Source organism: Ochotona princeps, chromosome 18 (assembly GCF_030435755.1).
Source record: "Ochotona princeps isolate mOchPri1 chromosome 18, mOchPri1.hap1, whole genome shotgun sequence".
NCBI lineage: Eukaryota > Metazoa > Chordata > Mammalia > Lagomorpha > Ochotonidae > Ochotona > Ochotona princeps.
In genome coordinates, this window is record NC_080849.1 from 38,602,383 (window position 1) to 38,620,581 (window position 18,199).

Below are 18,199 nucleotides of genomic sequence, written 5' to 3' on the forward strand. Positions count from 1 at the left end.
CTTGGGTTCTCCCACCCCTCCCCAAACCCTCCCACCATGGTGGATTCCTCCACCTTGTTGCATAACCACAATAACCACAGCTCAAGTTCAGTTGAGATTCCCCCATTGCAAGCGTATACCAAACATAGAGTCCAGCATCTTATTGTCCAGTCAAGTTCAACGGCTTCTTAGGTATACCCTCTCTGGTCTGAAGACAGAGCCAGCAGAGTATCATCCCAGTCAATTGAAAGCTCCAACATACCATCAGCAAAAATTTACATCATTATGGAATTAATTGACATAGTAACGAGTAACCAATATGTTAAAGATAAATGCGAATTCCCAGCCACCTTCTGTGACCACCTCACCTATACTTCAATTTTAGTTTATACACAACATATAACATTCAAAACATAACATGTTATACATAACATCGTATCATCTTAAATTAAGGCAAACATGTGGTATTTAACCTTTTGGGATTGGCTCATTTCCCTTAGCATTATGGTTTCCAGTTTGGCCCATTTGGCCACAAAGAACTGCATTTTGTTTTTTTTAATAGCTGAGTAGTATTCCATGGAGTAGATGAACCATAGCTTTCTTATCCAATCCTCTGTTGATGGGTATTTTGGTTGCTTCCATGTTTTTGCAATTACTGATTGTGCTGCTATGAGCATAGGAGTGCATGTTGGTTTCTCATAAAACAATTATTCTGGATATATTCCTAGGAGTGCTATTGCTGGATCATATGGTATGTTGAATTTGAGTTGTTTGAATATTCTCCATACTGATTTCCATAGAGGCTGTACCAGCCTGCAGCCCCACCAGCAGTGGAGTAGGGATCCCTTTTCCCCGCAACCTCGCCAACAAGTGTTGTTGGTGCTTTTATTCATGTGGGCCAGTCTTACTGGCGTTAGGTGGTACCTCATTGATGTTTTAATTTGGATTTCCCTTATTGTCAGGGAACTTGAGCATTTTTTCATATGTTTATTTGCCATTTGGGTTTGTTCCTTTGTGAAGTGTTTGCCCGTTTCCCGTGCCCATTTCTTGAGTGGCTTGTTTGTTTTGACATTTTGGTTGTTTTGTAGCTCTTTGTATATTCTGGAGATCAGCCCTCTATCACCTATGTCGTGTGCGAAGATCTTCTCCCATTCTGTGGGTTGCCTTTTTACTTTGTTGATTGTTTCTCTAGTTGTACAGAAGCTTCTTAGTTTGATGAGGTCCCAATTGTTTATTTTGGTCTCGATTTCTACTGCATTTGGAGTCTTTTTTAGGAAGTGAGGGCCTACCCCTAAGTGTTCCAGTGTGTTTCCAGCATTTTCTTCCAAAAGTTTGAAGGTTTCTGGATGTAGGTTTAGATCTGTTATCCATTTAGATCTGATCTTAGTGTATGGTGAGAGATGTGGATCTATTTTTTTGTTTCTGCAGGCTATTAACCAGTTGTCCCAACAGCATTTATTGAACAGACCTTCCCATTTGCCTGGATTGTCGTTTGTCTTTTTGTCAAAGATTATTTGGCTGTATCTGTGTGGGTTTCCTTCTGGTGTTTCTATTCTGCTCCATTGATCTTCCTCTCTATCTTTGTGCCAGTACCACGCTGTTTTGATAACCACTGCCCTTTATGTTGCTCTCAGATTGTCATTCTACTTGAGGAGTGCTGCCAGTAGGGGCAGCATACATCACTTGACTTGCTGTATGGTTTAGTGTGAATAATGCAGTCGTGGGGATGCCTCTACTGGCCAAAAGTTCCATGTAAAACCACTTGTAATCTATAACGCCAGGTTGCTTTAGAGGTAAGGTACAGAGTGACAGGAGTGAACAGAGAGGAGCTCAGCTGAAGTGACATCCATCATGCCTTGTCCACAGAGAAGATCAGCACATGTAATGAAATGAAATAGGTGTATTTTGGGCTAGGAGAGGTAACAGTTTTCTGGCTATGCCTTATAAATGTTCTTTGTTGAGAAAAGAATGGGAATTGGGGTTAAAAGAATTTGAACTATGAAAGCATAATGAATTTCCATGAAATAACTGTCACAGCAAATGAATTTACTAAATTTCATCATTTTGCATGAAGATTAGATGAATTACAGCATTTGAATGTTTCTAAATCAACAACTTTAATGAAGTTAAATTTGCTTAATGGAGTCTTTCTGATTTAAGGACCTATAAATTGTCTTATGTGTAAGATTTTGTCTTTGTGAATCTAATCTTAATTTATGATGGAACACTACAGAATACGAACCTTTTTATTTTTAGTATTAAATGGATTCAGTATAGTTTGTAGATCCAATGAAGAGTGTGACATTCCTCCCCCCGCCCCTGCTGGTCTCCTCGCCTCCCTGCTCTGTCCTTCCTCTGCTGCTCTTCCCGTGCCCTCTCCTCCTCCTCTCCTCTCCCTTGTCCACTTCCCCCTTGCTCTCCTCTTTCCCCTCTTCTCTCCTCGCCGCCCATTACCTCTTGTATAATAAAAGCTTTCCAAACCTGTGTATTGTTTAAAAAAAAGACATAAAGCTTATATCTGTAGTATAATGAATGAATTTTCAGGCTGTCAATCTCAGCTGTACCTTTCATCATTCCTTATTTGGATCTGTTTTCCATGTGTTAACTTTATTTAAAATTGATTTTATTTACTTGAAAATCAGAGTTATAGTAAGCGCAAGAAAGGGAAAGAGAAATCTCTGATCCTCTGGCTAACTCCCTAAATGGCCACAGTGGTTCAGGGCTGGGTCAGGGCGAAACCAAGAGCTGGTAGTTTCTTCTGGGTTCCCACGTGGATGCAAGGGACCCAAAAATTTTTACCATGCTCTGCTTCTTTATCAGACAGTTATTAGGGATATGGATCAGAAGTGGACCAGCCAAAGTTAGAACCACTGTCCATATGGGGTACCGGTTTTGCAACTGGCAACATAATGTGCTCTGTCTACAAACAGTGACAGCCCCATGTGTTAAATTTTAAACTGTGAAATTTGTAAAATTAAATTTTAGGTTTAATTTGCTTTTTGTCTTTAAATTTTATTTGAAAGGCAGAACAGAGAGGGGGATAAAGACTTTCCATGTGCTGGCTCACTTCCCAAATGGCCGCCCTGCCTGGAGCTGAGCCTGAATCCAGGAGCTAGGAGCTTCCTTCAGGTGTCTCACATGGCTGCAGGAGCCTAAGGACCTGAACTGTCTATCTTCTACTGCTTTCCCAGGCCAGAAGCAGGGAGCTGGATCAAAACTGGAGAAGCTGGAACATGAACTGGCACTTGTATGGGATACTGAGTATGCAGGTGAAGGCTTAACCTACTGTGCCATGGCACTGGCCCCAGAGTTTTCTATTTTAGATTTTATAGCTTCCGAAATAAAAAACAGGTTTAGGGACTGTTGGGCTCTTTCATGTTTTCTGGGTTACAAATCGATTTCCAGCTGGTGTTTTGGATTCTAATTCTATGAAAATCTCGCTCTCTGAGTAACCCCAAGTAGAGGTCCAAAGATGGGAACAGTAGGAGCCAGTCTCCAGGGTGGGAAGAAGCCAGTCACTTGAGCCATCACCCTGTCTCCCAGACTCTGCATTAGACAACACTGGAGCCTGGAGTGGAGCCAGCTATTGAACCTGGGTACTCTGATTTGAGACATGGGATTCCTGAGAGCTTAATCTTAATGGGCCCAAAGTTCACCTCTATTTGGATCAATTTGGTGATTGATCCAAAGTAGATGAAACTGAATGAGCTTTAAATTGTGTAAATTTTAATTACAGTGGAATGGTTCCAGGACACCTTTGATCCTCAGGTTACAAGGAATTTCGGGACAATTTATGGAACAAAGCTATTCTGGATGAAAATAAATGTGTGTGGGGAGCAGGGTGCTAAAGCCGCTCCTGGGACTGGGAGGGGCCGTTGCAAGATGGCGGCTGGCCCAGGACCAGGAGGCAGAGCTGGTCTCGCCAGCAGGTAAACAGGATAGGCTAGTTCCTCCCCCACCCCCCGTGGTGATTACTGGCCTATCACGTAATGCCAAGTGGACCCACCGGGAGAAGTGATTGGTGGAGAACTATATAGAAGTAGCGGGTAAAAGCTAGTGGGAGGACAGACAGATGAGGACGGATGACAGGGGGCGGACGGATGGACGGAACAGATGATGACGAAGAAAGACTGGGGGGCGACGCGGAGAAAGACTGGGGAATGAAGCAGAGAGTATGGGAAGAAATGTGGGAAGAAGGGTGGCGGAAGAAGCGGAGAGGAAAGCTTAGACCAATGGGTACAGGAGCAGTGGAGAGAAGGTTTTAAACGCAGCCACTTTTGGTAGTGAGGGGTCCGGTTGCCGGCTTTTCCCGGACCCTCAAGAGTTTGCCACATCCTTTTAGTGTCGCCACTGCTGGGCGGCGGCGACAAATGTGGGAAACTGTGTTTTGCGACTGAAATATACCACAGACAAACCAAAAACCCTGATGTTCATTTATCTGAATGCTTCTGGATTAGTGCTTGGACATATTAGAAATTGTAAAAATTCTGTCTTGGAAAAGTGACCAAATCATATTTTTGGATTTATTGTATCTCCTCCCAGAATGAGAATCTCTAGAAACTTGAAACATGTCTTCATGGTTCTCTGTCCTCACCTTGAAGCTTGGCTTCTGTGGAGAAAAGTGTAAGTTCTGGGAATATTGAGCTCATGATTATTGCCTTAATGGCATCTTGAAGACATTTCTAAAGAGACATTTGAGAAGAAATGTCACACACAGTTTTGGCATAGAACTGCACTATCCAGTACAAAGCTGAAATTCACATGTGGCTGTATATATTAAACTTCAGTTAAAAAAATTTAGTTATTATAACTATATTTCAAGTACTTATAGTAACACATGTCTTACTGCGTTTCGGCCAGCAAAGATAGAGAAGCACCAGGATAGGCTCCTAAGTACTTACGGTGTTGGTAGCAAAGCTGGGGTTGCAATTGTTGAGGATGCCTTGAATCTGTAGGATCTGACCTGTTAAGAAACATATACTAAATTTTAATAAGATCAGAAAATGAGAGGGCCCAGCATGGTAGCCTAGTGGCTAAAGTCCTCGATTTGCATGCACCAGAATCCCATATGGGTGCCAGTTTGTGTCCTGGTGGCCCCAGTTCCCATCCAGCTCCCTGCTTGTTACCTGGGAAAGCAGTGGAACATGGCCCAAAACCTTGGGACCCTACACCCACATGGGAGACCTGGAAGGAGCTTCTGGCTCCTGGCTTTAGATTGGCTCAGGCTCAGCCATTGTGGCCACATAGAGTGAACCAGTGGATGGAAGATCTTTTGTTTCTCCTTCTCTCTGTGTATCTGCCATTCCAATTAAAATAAATAAATCTGAGCTTGGTGCAGTAGCCTAGCGGCTAAGGTCCTTGCCTTTGATGCACCGGAATCCCATATGGGCACGGGTTATAATTCCAGCTGCTCCACTTCCCATCTAGCTCCCTGCTTGTGGCCTGGGAAAGCATCAGTCAGCTTCGGATCTGCTCAGCTCTAGGCGCTGTGGCCACTTGGGGAATGAATCAGTGGACAGAAGATGTTCCTTTCTGTCTTTACTCCTTTCTGTATATCTGACTTTCCAATAAAATAAATAAATCTTGAAAAATAAATAAGCCTTTTAAAAATAATATGAACATTTTCTGATTTAGGAGTGTGGGTGTAGCCTGTTGATACAGCAGGCTGTTTGTTGCTCCAGCATTTCATATGGGTACCTGTTTATATCCTGGCTACTCCGTTTCCAATCCAGCTGTCTGCTCATGGCCTGAGAATGCAGTGGAGGATGACCCAAGTCTGTGGTCCCCTGCACCCACGTGAGACACCTGGGAGAGTCCTGGCTTCAGATCATCTCACCTCTGGTGATTCTGGCCATTTGGGAGGAAATCAGTGGATGGAAGACCTCCCTGTGTCTCCTCTCTGTAAAATCTTTAAAAAAAATACATTTTATATATATATATATATATATAAGAATACATGTACACAAGGATGTCAGTGTAGGGCTGATACAGGCTGGTAAATCCAATACGAACTAGACATTTTAAAGTATATCTATATTTGAAAGGCAAAGTGATGGACATGGAAAGCTAGCTTCTATCTACTCTGATTTCCCAAATGGCTGCAGTGGCCAAGGCAGGGCCAAGCTGGAGCCACAACTCCTGTAACTCCATCCTGGTCTCTACCTGTGGGTGGCAGGGGCTCAGGAACTTGAGCCATTCTCTTCTGCATTTCCATATGCATAAACAGGAAGTTAAGCACTGGGTGCATGAACTAGCACTCCAATGTGGGTGCTGTAAGCGGTTTAACATATGGACCACATTAATGGCCCTGAAGGGGATTTAAATATACTAAAATACTTAGAATATGTGGTGAAGTAAAAGGACAAACTCAAGCAATGCATCAGATATGCTACTTGGGAGGGAAAAAGCAAGAATGTATTCACACTTACCTCGGCTTAGGTCTTTCCTGGAGAGGGAGAAATGAACAGCTGCTGCCTTGGGGCTGGGAAATGATCAAAGCCAAGGGGCTCCAGGACTGACAAAGGGACAGTGACTTCTCCTTGTAGGCTACTTTTCTGTTTTTAGTTGGTATAAATATCTGTTGCAAAATTAAACCCTAAGAACACTACAGTATTCACTAGATCTACCAAAGAATTTGTGATGGGAGTTGACTAAGAACCAAGGAAGGTGGGGTGTGGGGCTAACCTTGAAGTGAACTTGGCTGAAGTTTGGGTGATGTTGAGATGAGTACTAGACATCAATACTTCAGAGAAAAATTATGAGAGGTGAAAATCCATAATTTGGAGGCTGAAATTAATGTTGCTGAGGCATAGTATCAATAAAACAAAATGAATTCACTTAGCATGTTCAATGAGGTGGATTTTGGAAAATGTATTTAACGCATAACCATAACTATCAAGATGCAGATACAGGTGTGGATAACTTTTTTCTGCCAAGGGCCACTTGGATATTTGTACCATTATTCATGGGCCCTACAAAATTATCAATCTGAAAATAAACTTGAAATACAGATTTTAAAAAAAGATTTATTTTTTATTGGAAAGAGATTTATAGAGAGGAGAGACAGAGAAAGATTTTCATTTGCTGGTTCACTCCCCAAGAGGTCACAACGGCTGGAGCTAAGCCGATCCAAAGCCAGGAGCTTCTGCTGGATCTCCCACATGGGTGCGGGGTTCCAGGGCTTTGGGACATTCTTCACTGCTTTCCCTGGCCACAGGCAGGGAGCTGGAAGTGAAGTGGAACAGCTGGGAAACAAGCTGGTGCTCACGTTGGATCCTGGTACATGCAGGGCCAGGACTTAGTAGCCATTCTGCTACTGCGCCGCACCTCTGAATACAAATTTTGAGTCCTGCCTGGGATTCCCTTTCACGACCACCAAATAGCTTGAAGGGCCTTATCTGGGCCACTGGATAGTCTTTGCCCTGATACAGGAGATTTTTGTTACTCAAAAGTTACCTTGCTCCTCTTTACAGACAGTGCCCTCCAGCTTCATCTCAGGGACCCACCAATCTCCTGAGACTGACAAAATAACAGTGTCATTATAGGCATTATCAGTTTGGCTGTTCTAGAATTCCATGCCAGCAGAATCATACAGCACGTTTCCTTTGGTGTATTTCACTCACGGTAATATTGTTGAGTGTAGTAGTGAGTTTTTTCCTTTTTATTTGCATAGTAAGTAATATATTTCTATTCTAAATTAACCAAATATGGAGCTTCTGTAGCGTATAGTGTGAGATGAATGACCTCTCTGTGGGTGGGGGTGGGACGTTTGGCACAATGATTAAGCCACTATGGTTTGGGAGATAGAGGACATCCATGTCCCAAATCAGAGTGCGTTGGTTCAGCACCTGGCTCTGCTGTCTTATCAACTTCCCGCCATTTCAGATCCTGGAAGGCAGCATGTGGCAGCACAAGTGCTCAGGTCTCTGACACTCATGCAGGAGATGCAGATGGAGTTCTGGGTTCCTCCCTTGGGCCTGGTCTGTTGCTGGATGTTGTGGGCACATGTAGAGCACACCAGTGGATTAGTGGTCTCTGTCTGTCTCTTTTTGCCTTTCAGTAATCTTTGAAAACTTAATCTTTCGTTATCTACTTCTCTGTAGTTATTTCTCTTCTGGATGTGCACTTTTGTGTTGCCCCAAAGGTCAGTAAAGGCAGTTTAAAATATAATCAGAAGTCAACCAACTAGCTGAAATGTGGGTGGACAGAAGTCAGTGTGGCTTAGGTGCCTCAGCTGATGCCTTCTGACCCTCTGTGCCTCCAGGTCACTGTGCGTCATTCTTGTTATCTGTGCTTTGCCCAGATAGCTTGGGCAAAGTTGAAACACGGTGACACTTTAGGGCTGAGAGCAGTGCTCAGAGTGGATTCCACTGAGAGTAAATAAGCAGGTGTCTCAACTGTAAGAAGTCACTGACATATGTCAACGAGTTGGAGATTAAAAATTCATAACATTAAAATTCACAAGTAGATGTTCCAGTTTACCATGAGCTGCTAAGGGGAATTATAACACATCAGAGACTGGATTGTATTTCTTGTATTAATAACCTGTCTTATTTTCTTTTTGTATCAGTGCAACAATACTGAACTATTCAGAAATGGCACTAAGTTGTTTAGAACAGAAGGCACCTTGTACCTAATGGATGTGAATATTTAGTTTCCTCCAGCTGACACATAGCTTTCAATAAACCATCAATCAAGCAATATGTCAGGTAGATGAGCCGAGTGAAAGTGAGTGTGATTTAAGTATTTGAGGCAGTGCGACAGAGAAATGTTTCCTGCTCTTAGTTATGACCTCAGGATCTACCTGTTTTACAGATGGACAGTCAGCAGATGAAGCCAGTGCTTGCTTTTGTACATCTAACCTTTCTTGTACAAAGGAAACGGGAAAACAATAGTGTTGACTTACATGTGATCAGGAATGTTAAATATGTATATAGCAAGGATGACGATTTTCTGTTAATAAATCATGAGCGGTGCATTTGGTCGCAGTGTTTCCAGGTCAGCTTTTTCCCTGCCATCAGCCTGTGTTCACAGACTTTTGAAAGAACTATCAAGCCTGTCATTTCTCTTTGGCATTTTAAATTGCATAGTATTTAGGTATTCTGCCTCCCTAAAATGAAAATAACTGAATTATATTGAGATATTGTTAGCACTCTAAAAACATAAAGAGGGTAAAGCAAATTTAAAAGAGAACATTGCCTGTCACTGATGTGGTACCATGAATAATTCTGCTGTGGTTGGGCTGAGCTTCATAAGCACTGAAAAATTCATAAGGTGAAATAGGAGAACTGGGTGCTTACCTGGGTCACCTTGGCACATTGAGCAATGGAAGATTAAATTGGGGGAACAAAATGTTTTGTGATGTGCCAGGTGAGATTAGCAGTACGAAGTGAAGTTGTATAAGGCTAGAGATAGAATCACATTGTTGTGGACACAGTACTAATGTTTGTGAGGTCAAGGTTCTTAGAATATTTTTAATCACCATAAGCAACTGTATATGCAGTGGCCATTTTCTTACTGTTCTTCCTACTTTATCAGGAAACTATATAAAATACCATAATAGATTTATCTGACTCTTCATTTTGTACTTGTAAATATACACTAAGATGAGAATGTAACTGGTGTCATAATTTATATTTGTGTTTTGTCTTTGGAAACAAGGACTTTTGCTGTGTATGACTGACTTGGTGTTTATAAGTTTTGACTTAGAAGGTGCCCACATTGCACTGCTGATCTGAGGGCCCGATGCTGTTGGACTGCAGGATGAAAATCAGCTTGTGATTTCTGAATGTTGGGGCCATCTAGAGTTTTTTCTTCCAGAAGTACAGTTGTTAAAATTTGTTTTTTAAAAAAACTTTATTTTCATCTACTTGAAAGAATGACAGAGAGAGGGGGAAAGAATGAGATAGATCATTCTTCTATCCTTTGATTTGCTCCCCAAATATCTCACATCAGCCAGGGCTAGGCTAAGCTGAAGCCTTCACCCTGGGATTCCATCTGGATCTCATGGGTGGCAGGAATCCAAACACCTGACTCATCCTCCACTGCCTTCCCAGGTAGAGCAGCCGGGGCTCCGGGCTCACAAGCAGTGTGGATGCCCTTCCCTACCATGTCACAATGCTGGCTCCTGTTACATTCACTTCCCAAGGAAATGTTTCTTGACGCTTTTCTTCCTATGAGGTGTATGTTCTTACGTGTGTGAATCTATGAACTGAAAGTTCTGACAGAATCATTAAAACATAGGTAATGTAAAAATCTTTCCTTGGGGGTCCTGTTGAAGTGGCCTAGCACACACCTGGATCCCATATGAGTGCCGCTTCTAATCCCAGCAGCCCCACTTCCCATCAAGCTCCCTGCTGCTTGTGGCCTGGGAAAGCAGTGGAGCACAGCCCAAAACCTTGACCCTGCACCTGTGTGGGAGACCTTGAAGAAGCTCCTGGCTCCTGGCTTCGGCTCAGCTCGGCTCAGTTCTGAGCATTGTGACCACTTGGGAAGGGAATCATCGGATGGAAGATCTTCCTCCCTCTCTCCTCCTCTCTGTATCTCTGACTTTAAAAAAAAAAAACAACCTTCTTTGGGTCTAATTTTGTTTCTTATTTTCCTTTCAGAAAGTGCAAGCATGTCAACAAAAACTAGACAGAGAGATTTCCAACTTTCTCAAAATGATTAAGGAATGCAGCATGGCTGAAGGTAAAAAAACATTACCTAAAGTCACTATTTTATTACAATCCATTATCACCATTATCGTAAGTGTCATCACTTTGTGGTCTTACTTTGACTTTACATTTTAAGTAATTTTTAGTTTTGAATTTACAATTACTATTCATAAAAATGTTTAGAAATTCTACATTATGTAATATTTAATATCTGCTCATTGAGATTGCATGCATACTGTATTGATGTTTTTCTTTTAAGAAAAAGGAAAGTTCATAAGTTATTTTGGGATTTGAATTCATTTTGCCTACATACTGAGAATTTTGCTTGAGAATTCTAGGAACTGTGGGTTTTGCAGTCAGACTGCCTTAAATTCTTTGTCACTTACAAGTTGTTACTCTAACAGCACATTTACATTTCTGCCGTCAGATAGAGGGGTGGTTCTTTCCAAGCGCTTGGCCTTTACACTTTTGGAACTTTATGTATGAACTGTGTAATTACTGATTTTCCTTTCAGCTGTAAATTTTATGTCTTCACTCTCCATCAGTTACAAATCAAGAGCTGACATAGCATAATACCAAATCTAAGAACTGAAAAAAAGGTTTATTTCCTTGTAAATTAAAATTGTGCTTTTTAGACTTCAGACTTTAACAGTTGTCTTATGCATTTGCCATGATAAGAATAGAAATGACTGCTAAAATACAGTTGCTTTAGTTATCTGTGAATTTATGATTAGCAGTTTACTGTGAACTAGCTTCCTTCCATGGACCCTGAGGTTTGGTTTGTGTGTTTTTAGGGAAGTGTCGAAGAAATGTTCACATTGGAGAAGGCTAAGCACAGTATTCTGTGCCTGTGCAGACTTTGGTGTCCCTTTCCTTCAGCTCAGCATCTGTTTATTTCTAGAAACAGAGGTGGCCATAGGATGCACAATGGGTTTGGCAAGGACAGCAGATTACAGCAGCAAGCTGTCATTGTCTCCCTGCCTCATGTGGTCTCTTTGTTCCATGTTTGGAGTTGCATCAAGATTTCAGTGATCATTTTGCTTATCAACTGCAGGATGGAATATTGTATTTTGTTCATTCTCAATGGACTGTTTTTTTTTTTAAATAAAATTTTTGTTTTATTTTTGATACTGCTTACATAGTTGAGGGATGCACTGCATGTGGGCCTCTAATTTAGGTGGAGAAGATTGAGGTATGGAGAAAGGTGTGTTGGTCAGACGTTTTAGTTCTTGACTTTTTTCTCCCGTATCCCCAGTCGGAGAGGGAATAAGGCCGCTCTTTGCTGCCAAAGTACATCAGCACATAGGGATGGGGGAATGTCATTTGATGACACTTTAGAGACCCCAATGTGGGGAAAAGTGTTCTGAGGGTATTACGTGAGTGGTTTAGATAGTTCTGAGACGTTGTAGGCTTTGTTGCACCAGGGTTGAGAACAAGATTACAAGGCCTATTGGCTGACGAAGTCCTTCTTAGTGCATCCACAGACACAGACACTTGCTGCAAAGCTTGGCCAGAAGAGTTATCCAATCTGTTCTGCTTTCCTTCTGATGAAGCACTCTGTATCCTTGCTGGCCTAGATCAGCTGGCTGTCATGTGTCCTGTGTGCATCTGGGAATGCTGTCCACTGCACAGGCATAAGCAACTGAGGCGGCCCGGTCCCGATACATCCACTCCAAGACTGGAACACATCTTGTAATTTTTTTCCTGTTACTGGTGTCTGTCGAGTGGTCTAGCTGGGGAATCCTCTCAAGAAACCTTGCCTGAGGTGAACTTAGACTTGACTCTTGTGTGTACCAGCTAGTACAATGTCAGGTTTGGTCTGTCACCTGCAATAGCCAATGCACATACCACTGGATGCAGCTGCCTGGTCAGTTCTGCTTCCAGACTCAACTCTAACATGAGCCAGCAGGTGCTATGGCCTTTCCCATGCCAGCCTGCCACATGCCCAATCCTTATGCACGCTAGTAGATAACGATGGCCTAGTCAGGGTGACCCCCAGTAACCCTTGCCAAGCTCATCCCACATCTAGTTTTTTTGCAAGTGCCAGTTTTTGCGTGTCCCAGTTATCACATGCTTTAGCCTGGTCCACCCCAGCCTGTATCCCACTTGGCTCTTGTACAAACCAATGAGTGCTGCAGCTTAACTTAGCCTGACATGTCACTAGACCCAGCCCACACAAATGCTGATGGGTATTGGTGCTTTGTTCTATCTGCCCCACCCCCCGCACTGGTTCTCGTGCTCACCAGCAGGAGGTACAGTCTAGTATGGGGAGTATTCACAGTTCCCTTGCCAGGCTCATTCCCAGTTCTGGATCTTGTGTTTGCCAGAGGGTGCTGCATTCCAATCTGACACATCTTGTACCCAGTCCTACCACTTGCCAATGGGAGTTGGAACGTAGCCTGGCTGGCCCGTATCCATTCTGTTTCTCATAAATACTAGCAGGTGCGGCAGCCTAGCCTAGCCTGACCCATCCCTAAACCATCCTGGCCCCAGTCCCAGCTGTCACACCTGCCAGTGGAAGCAGCAACCCAGAATGGGAGTCCCTGAAATCCCCCTCCCAGGCCCACTCCCAGCCCTGATCTTCTGTGTTGATGGGTGCTATGGCCTAGTTTGGCATGGCTTGCCCTGTCTTGGCATTTGCCAACAAGAACTGCAACCTGGCTTGTACCTTCCAATCCCCAGTCACAGCTCTTGCCAGCTCTGCAGCAGTCTAGCCCAGTCCACTCCCAGCCCTGGCCTTCAGGTGAAATGGTGATTGTTGCAGCCTGACCCAGCATATCCTGCAACCCAGCCTGGCTCTTGCTCAGGCCAGAGTGTGTTGCAAACTGGCCCAGCCCAGCTCAACCCAAACCCAGGCCTGGCCCACATGTGTAACAACAGATGCCGTAGCCCAGCCTGTTCTGCCCCAAGACCTGACTCTGGTGTTCACCAGCAGGAGCTGTGGCCTAGCAGGGGAATTCTCCAAGTTCCTCTGCCATGCCTATTCCCAGCCTCAGATATCAAATGTACCGGTGGGTGCCATGACCCCGCTTGGCATGATCTGCCCTCAGTGCTGACCTTTGTTCGTGCCTGTTTGTGCTGTCGATTGGTCCAGCCTGGCCTCCTCCTAGCTCTGACTTTGACAGGTGTTGGTGACTTTCACTGTCCAGCCACCAGTTCTCACAAATCTGTAGGTGCTACAGGCCCTCAGAGGTGAGCCCACAAATCTACAGTCTGCCTCCAGATCTGACTCTCTGGTGTTCTACTGGGTTTTGTGGCCCAGTCTGACTTGGCCCATCCGCTGTCCCAACACTCCCAGGTAGGCATGCATCCAAATCAGGCATGTCCCCCTAGCCCCAGCTTTTGCATGTGCTGGTGGGTGGTGGGTCATGCTACTTAGCCCAGCCCAGGTCTCCCACTTAGGTGGGTGGGTACCTTGGACTGACCCAGACATGCCTCTGGTTTCCCGCCTCTAAACCACCCAGCTTCGGTTCCCTCATCAACCTGCAAGTGCAGTTGCCTGGGCTGTGGAAGACCCCGCCAAATCATTACTCCTCTGTCAAATATGGCCTCAGCTGCTCTTACTCCAAGCAGTCCCTAGATCCTCTTCCCCAGATAATCCACAGCTCCTGCATTGCATGGCAACTTGCAGCATGCCTGGGAGACCAGGTGGTATATGCTGGCCTAGTGTCCCCTGCCTTCCCTGCATATCTTGGGGTGGGTGGGGGAAGGAGTCTACTATGCTGTTACATTGTTACAGTTAACACAGATTTGGCATTAACCAGGCCCAGAATGCCTGCCAGCTATTCGCTGCTTTTCGCCTAGCTCTATAACATTTGCATAGATATGAGTTAACCCACATTGTTGCCTACACCTGGGACATTTTTAATGGACTTTAAAAATACCAAGTGGATATCATTCACATAACCTAACATTCACTGATGCAAAATGCATAACTCAGTAGATTTTAGGATTTCAGAATTAGGCAGTTAGGACCTTCAGTGGGCTTTTCAAACGTTTGCCCTCAGAGGTATAAAAATATGAGGGAAAAAGTAAGAAGAGATATTAACATTCAAAAAATGTAGGTGTAGTCTTAGGTCACATGAAATGAATTTATTTCACTTGGACCAGAGCACAAAATTTTATCAGAATCACAACCAAATTAGACCTTTTTTTCTTTAAAGCTTGAATCAAATCTCTTGGTTTCAGGTCGTCTGTGTGCTATGTAACTCAAAATGGTGCTATGCATGTCTGCATTAGCAGTGACTGCCTATCTCGTATTGAAGAGCTGATAAAAAAAACCATGTTTGCTTAGAGATATGCATCATGTTTGATCTCAGGAGAGATTTTTTTCATTTTGAGTGATAATTTGTAGGAAGTGTTGGTCTGTGACCTGACAACCCTGTTTATTTATCTATAATAAATCCAGTGGGCTTATTCCCAGTTATAAACATTATTTTCTGAAAGTTCATTGTAATAAAAAGAATTGCACTTTATATACAATGAGTAAGTATGGTTAGGATATTTTTTTAATGGAGTTGGAGAGATGAAGATAAGTTCTTCATGCCAGTAGTTTCTACGTAGTTGTATCCCCAGTGTTTTCTTTAAGGAAATGGATAGGTACACATCCAGTTTTCACACCTAAACTGCTTTGTGTTGTCTGCCAGAGACGTCTCAGATGAAAAACTCAAATGTTTATGTGCAAAATCCATTTCTTGTTGTAATTCTTAGTGACCTTACATCTTAGTACAAAATTATACTAAGTTTAAAATCAGGTCCCTTTCTTCTTGCTCCAATTTGTACCATATTAGTTGGCTTTTATCTTTTTATTTATTTTTAAGATTTATTTGAAAGGCAGAGCTACACAGAAATTTTTACTTTTTTGTGTGACCTTACATTTCTTTAATGCTTTGTAGTTTTCATTGTGGAGATTATTGAAATCCTTGATGAAATTTTTTCTGAAGTATTTACATTTGCAGCTGCTGGGAATGAATTTCTAGTGTTAGAAACTGTATTTTCCATTTTAGAAATTCTAGGTGTTGGCTTTAAATTTTTTCCCATAGTATTTCACAACATGTGTTTTTAATTTTTATTTCTAATAACTGCAGGCATGTTAACTTAAGCCTTTTTCAGAATTTCCAAGAAAGATTTATTTATATTTATTTAAAAGGCAGAGTTAAAGAGAGGGAAAGAGAGAGAGAGAGAGGGATCTTAAGTATGAGCCCAGCTGCTATACTTCTGATCCAGCTCTCTGCTTATGTCCTGCTTTTGGCATGCAGCAGCAGATGGCCTAAGTTCTTAGGACCCCACACCTGCCTGGGAAACCCAGAAGAAGTTCCTGGCTTTGGATCTTCTCTGCTCTGGTCATTGTGACCATTTAGGGTGTAAGCCAGAGAATGGAAAATCTTTTTCTGTGTAAAAATCTTTCTTTACTGGGTCCTAGTGCAGTAGCCTAGTGGCTAAGGTACTTAGCTTGCATGCGTCAGAATCCTATATGGGTGCTGGTTTATGTCCCAGTTGCTGTACTTCTCTTCTAGCTCTCTGCTTGTAGGCTGTAAAAGCAATTGAGGATGTCCCAAGGCACCCACATGGGAGACCTGGAAGAAGCTCCGGGCTTCGGATCAGCTCAGCTATGGCCTTTAGTCTGCTTGGGGAGTAAACCAATAAATGGAATTATTTTTGTTCCTTCTCTGTGTAAATCTGTCTTTCCAATAAAAAAATCAATAAAACTAAATAAATCTTAAAGATTTTTGTCTGTGTCCCTCTCTTCCTCTGCTTTTGAAATTAATAAATTAAAAATTTTTTTCTATATGAAAGGCAGTTTTGTAGAGAGAGAGAAGTAGACAGTTTTCAGTCTGCTGGTTCATTCCCCAGATGGTCCCAATAGCCAGAGCTGAGCCAGTCCTTAGTTGGGAGCCAGGAGCTTCCCACATGTATCTCCCGCCTGGGTGCAGGTGCCCAAGAACTTGAGACATCCTCTGCTACTTCCCCAGTTCATAAACAGAGAGCTGAATTGGAGCAGCTAGGAAATGAACTGGTGTCCATATGAGATGGCTGCACTCTAGGAGGGGGATTAGCTTGCTGTGTCACCACACTGGCCCCTAAATAAATCTTTTTAAAAAAAGAAAACCAAGTGACTGATTGCTAATTTTTACTTTTTTTGAAGTCTGTAGAAGACAAGCAGGCATCATACTCTGATGACCTCTCAAGCATGCAGACTAAATGAATTCTAAGGTATCATCAAGCTCTGTCTCTCTTCGCCTTTTGCAGTACACACCTAAGACTCCTTACCTGCCCTCCCACAGGTGTTCTTTAGGTTATGTAATCTCTATTTACTGTTTACCTCGACTGTTTTTGAAAGGTCACCTACTGTAAGATAGGGAATCTGTTGGACACTTCAATCAGGAGTGGTGCAAATCCGCTTGCCACCTTGAAGATTTTATTCTACTTGATTAATCTTCCCCACTGCTTCATTTCACTATTATTACCAAAAGAAAAGCCACAAAGCATGTTCTATGGTTTTATTTGCTGCTTTCCTGTTTCCTTGACCCCAGAAAGTCTCCTTTACTGGTATGCTTTTCTAAATTTTTTTCAACACTCTATTTTTCCTCCTTGCAGTTCTTATGCTTGCCCTACATTCTTCCAAAGTCTCCTTTGATCATTATCATTGAACCAGTAGTACTTGCTTTATTTTCTGTTTTCCCTGTTTGGGAGCAAGTTCCTAAAGAACCAAAGTTTCTGTCTGTCTTAACTCCTTTAAGTGCAGCACCTGGTGTGGTGCTGCTGCACAGTTGCCACTCAATAAATTGTAACTGAAATCCTCTCATTGCTCTAGAGGTCACTGACCGTAATTCTGTAACTGTCGTCCTTGTAGCCCTGCTATTAGTACTAATAAGATATTTTAGGTGTGTTTGGCTTATACTTTATTACAAAGTCAGATATAGAGAGAGGAGGAGAGATATAGAGGAGAGACAGAGAGGAAGATCTTCTGTCCGATGATTCGCTCCCCAAGTGAGCCGCAATGGGCCGGTGCGCGCCAATCCGATGCCGGGACCAGGAACCTCTTCCGGGTCTCCCACGTGGGTGCAGGGTCCCAAGGCCTTGGGCCGTCCTCGACTGCTTTCCCGGGCCACAAGCAGGGAGCTGGATGGGAAGTGGAGCTGCCGGCATTAGAACTGGCACCCATATGGGATCCCGGCGCATTCAAGGCGAGGACTTTAGCTGCTAGGCCAGGCCGCCGGGCCCCTCTTGGTTTTTTCAACTTACAGTTTTGCATAAAAGAAATTTGGAAATTGGTTGTGTTTTTGGTCCAAACATTCTGAATTTTGATGAGAGAGTATGAATTTTCTGAAGCATTTAATCAATTCATATTTTTTTTTAAGATTTGTTTTTGTTGCAAAGTCAGATATACAAAGATTCAAGCAGCTGCAATGGCTGATGCAGAGCCAGTCTGAACCCAGGAGCCCAGAGCCTCTTCTAGGTCTCCCATGCAGGTGCATGGTACCGAGGCTGTCCTCAACTGCTTTCCCAGGTCACAAGCAGGGAAGCTGGATGGGAAGTGGGGCTGCCGGATTAGAACCGGGGCT

At 43.1% G+C, this 18,199-nt stretch overlaps 1 protein-coding gene across 5 annotated transcripts in view; it reads left to right on the forward strand.

Annotated features, from left to right (window-relative positions):
- Positions 1-18,199, forward strand: part of OSBPL1A (oxysterol binding protein like 1A) — a 197,820-nt gene that overhangs the window by 58,027 nt on the left and 121,594 nt on the right. For 4 of the 5 annotated variants that reach the window (XM_058677085.1, XM_058677086.1, XM_058677087.1 and 1 more), the window contains one exon: positions 10,587-10,668. In XM_058677085.1, coding sequence (XP_058533068.1) covers positions 10,587-10,668 — 82 coding nt within the window. Of the gene's footprint in view, positions 1-1,751; positions 1,773-10,586; positions 10,669-18,199 lie in introns of those variants that run through there. The other variant, XM_058677089.1, reaches the window with a different exon arrangement.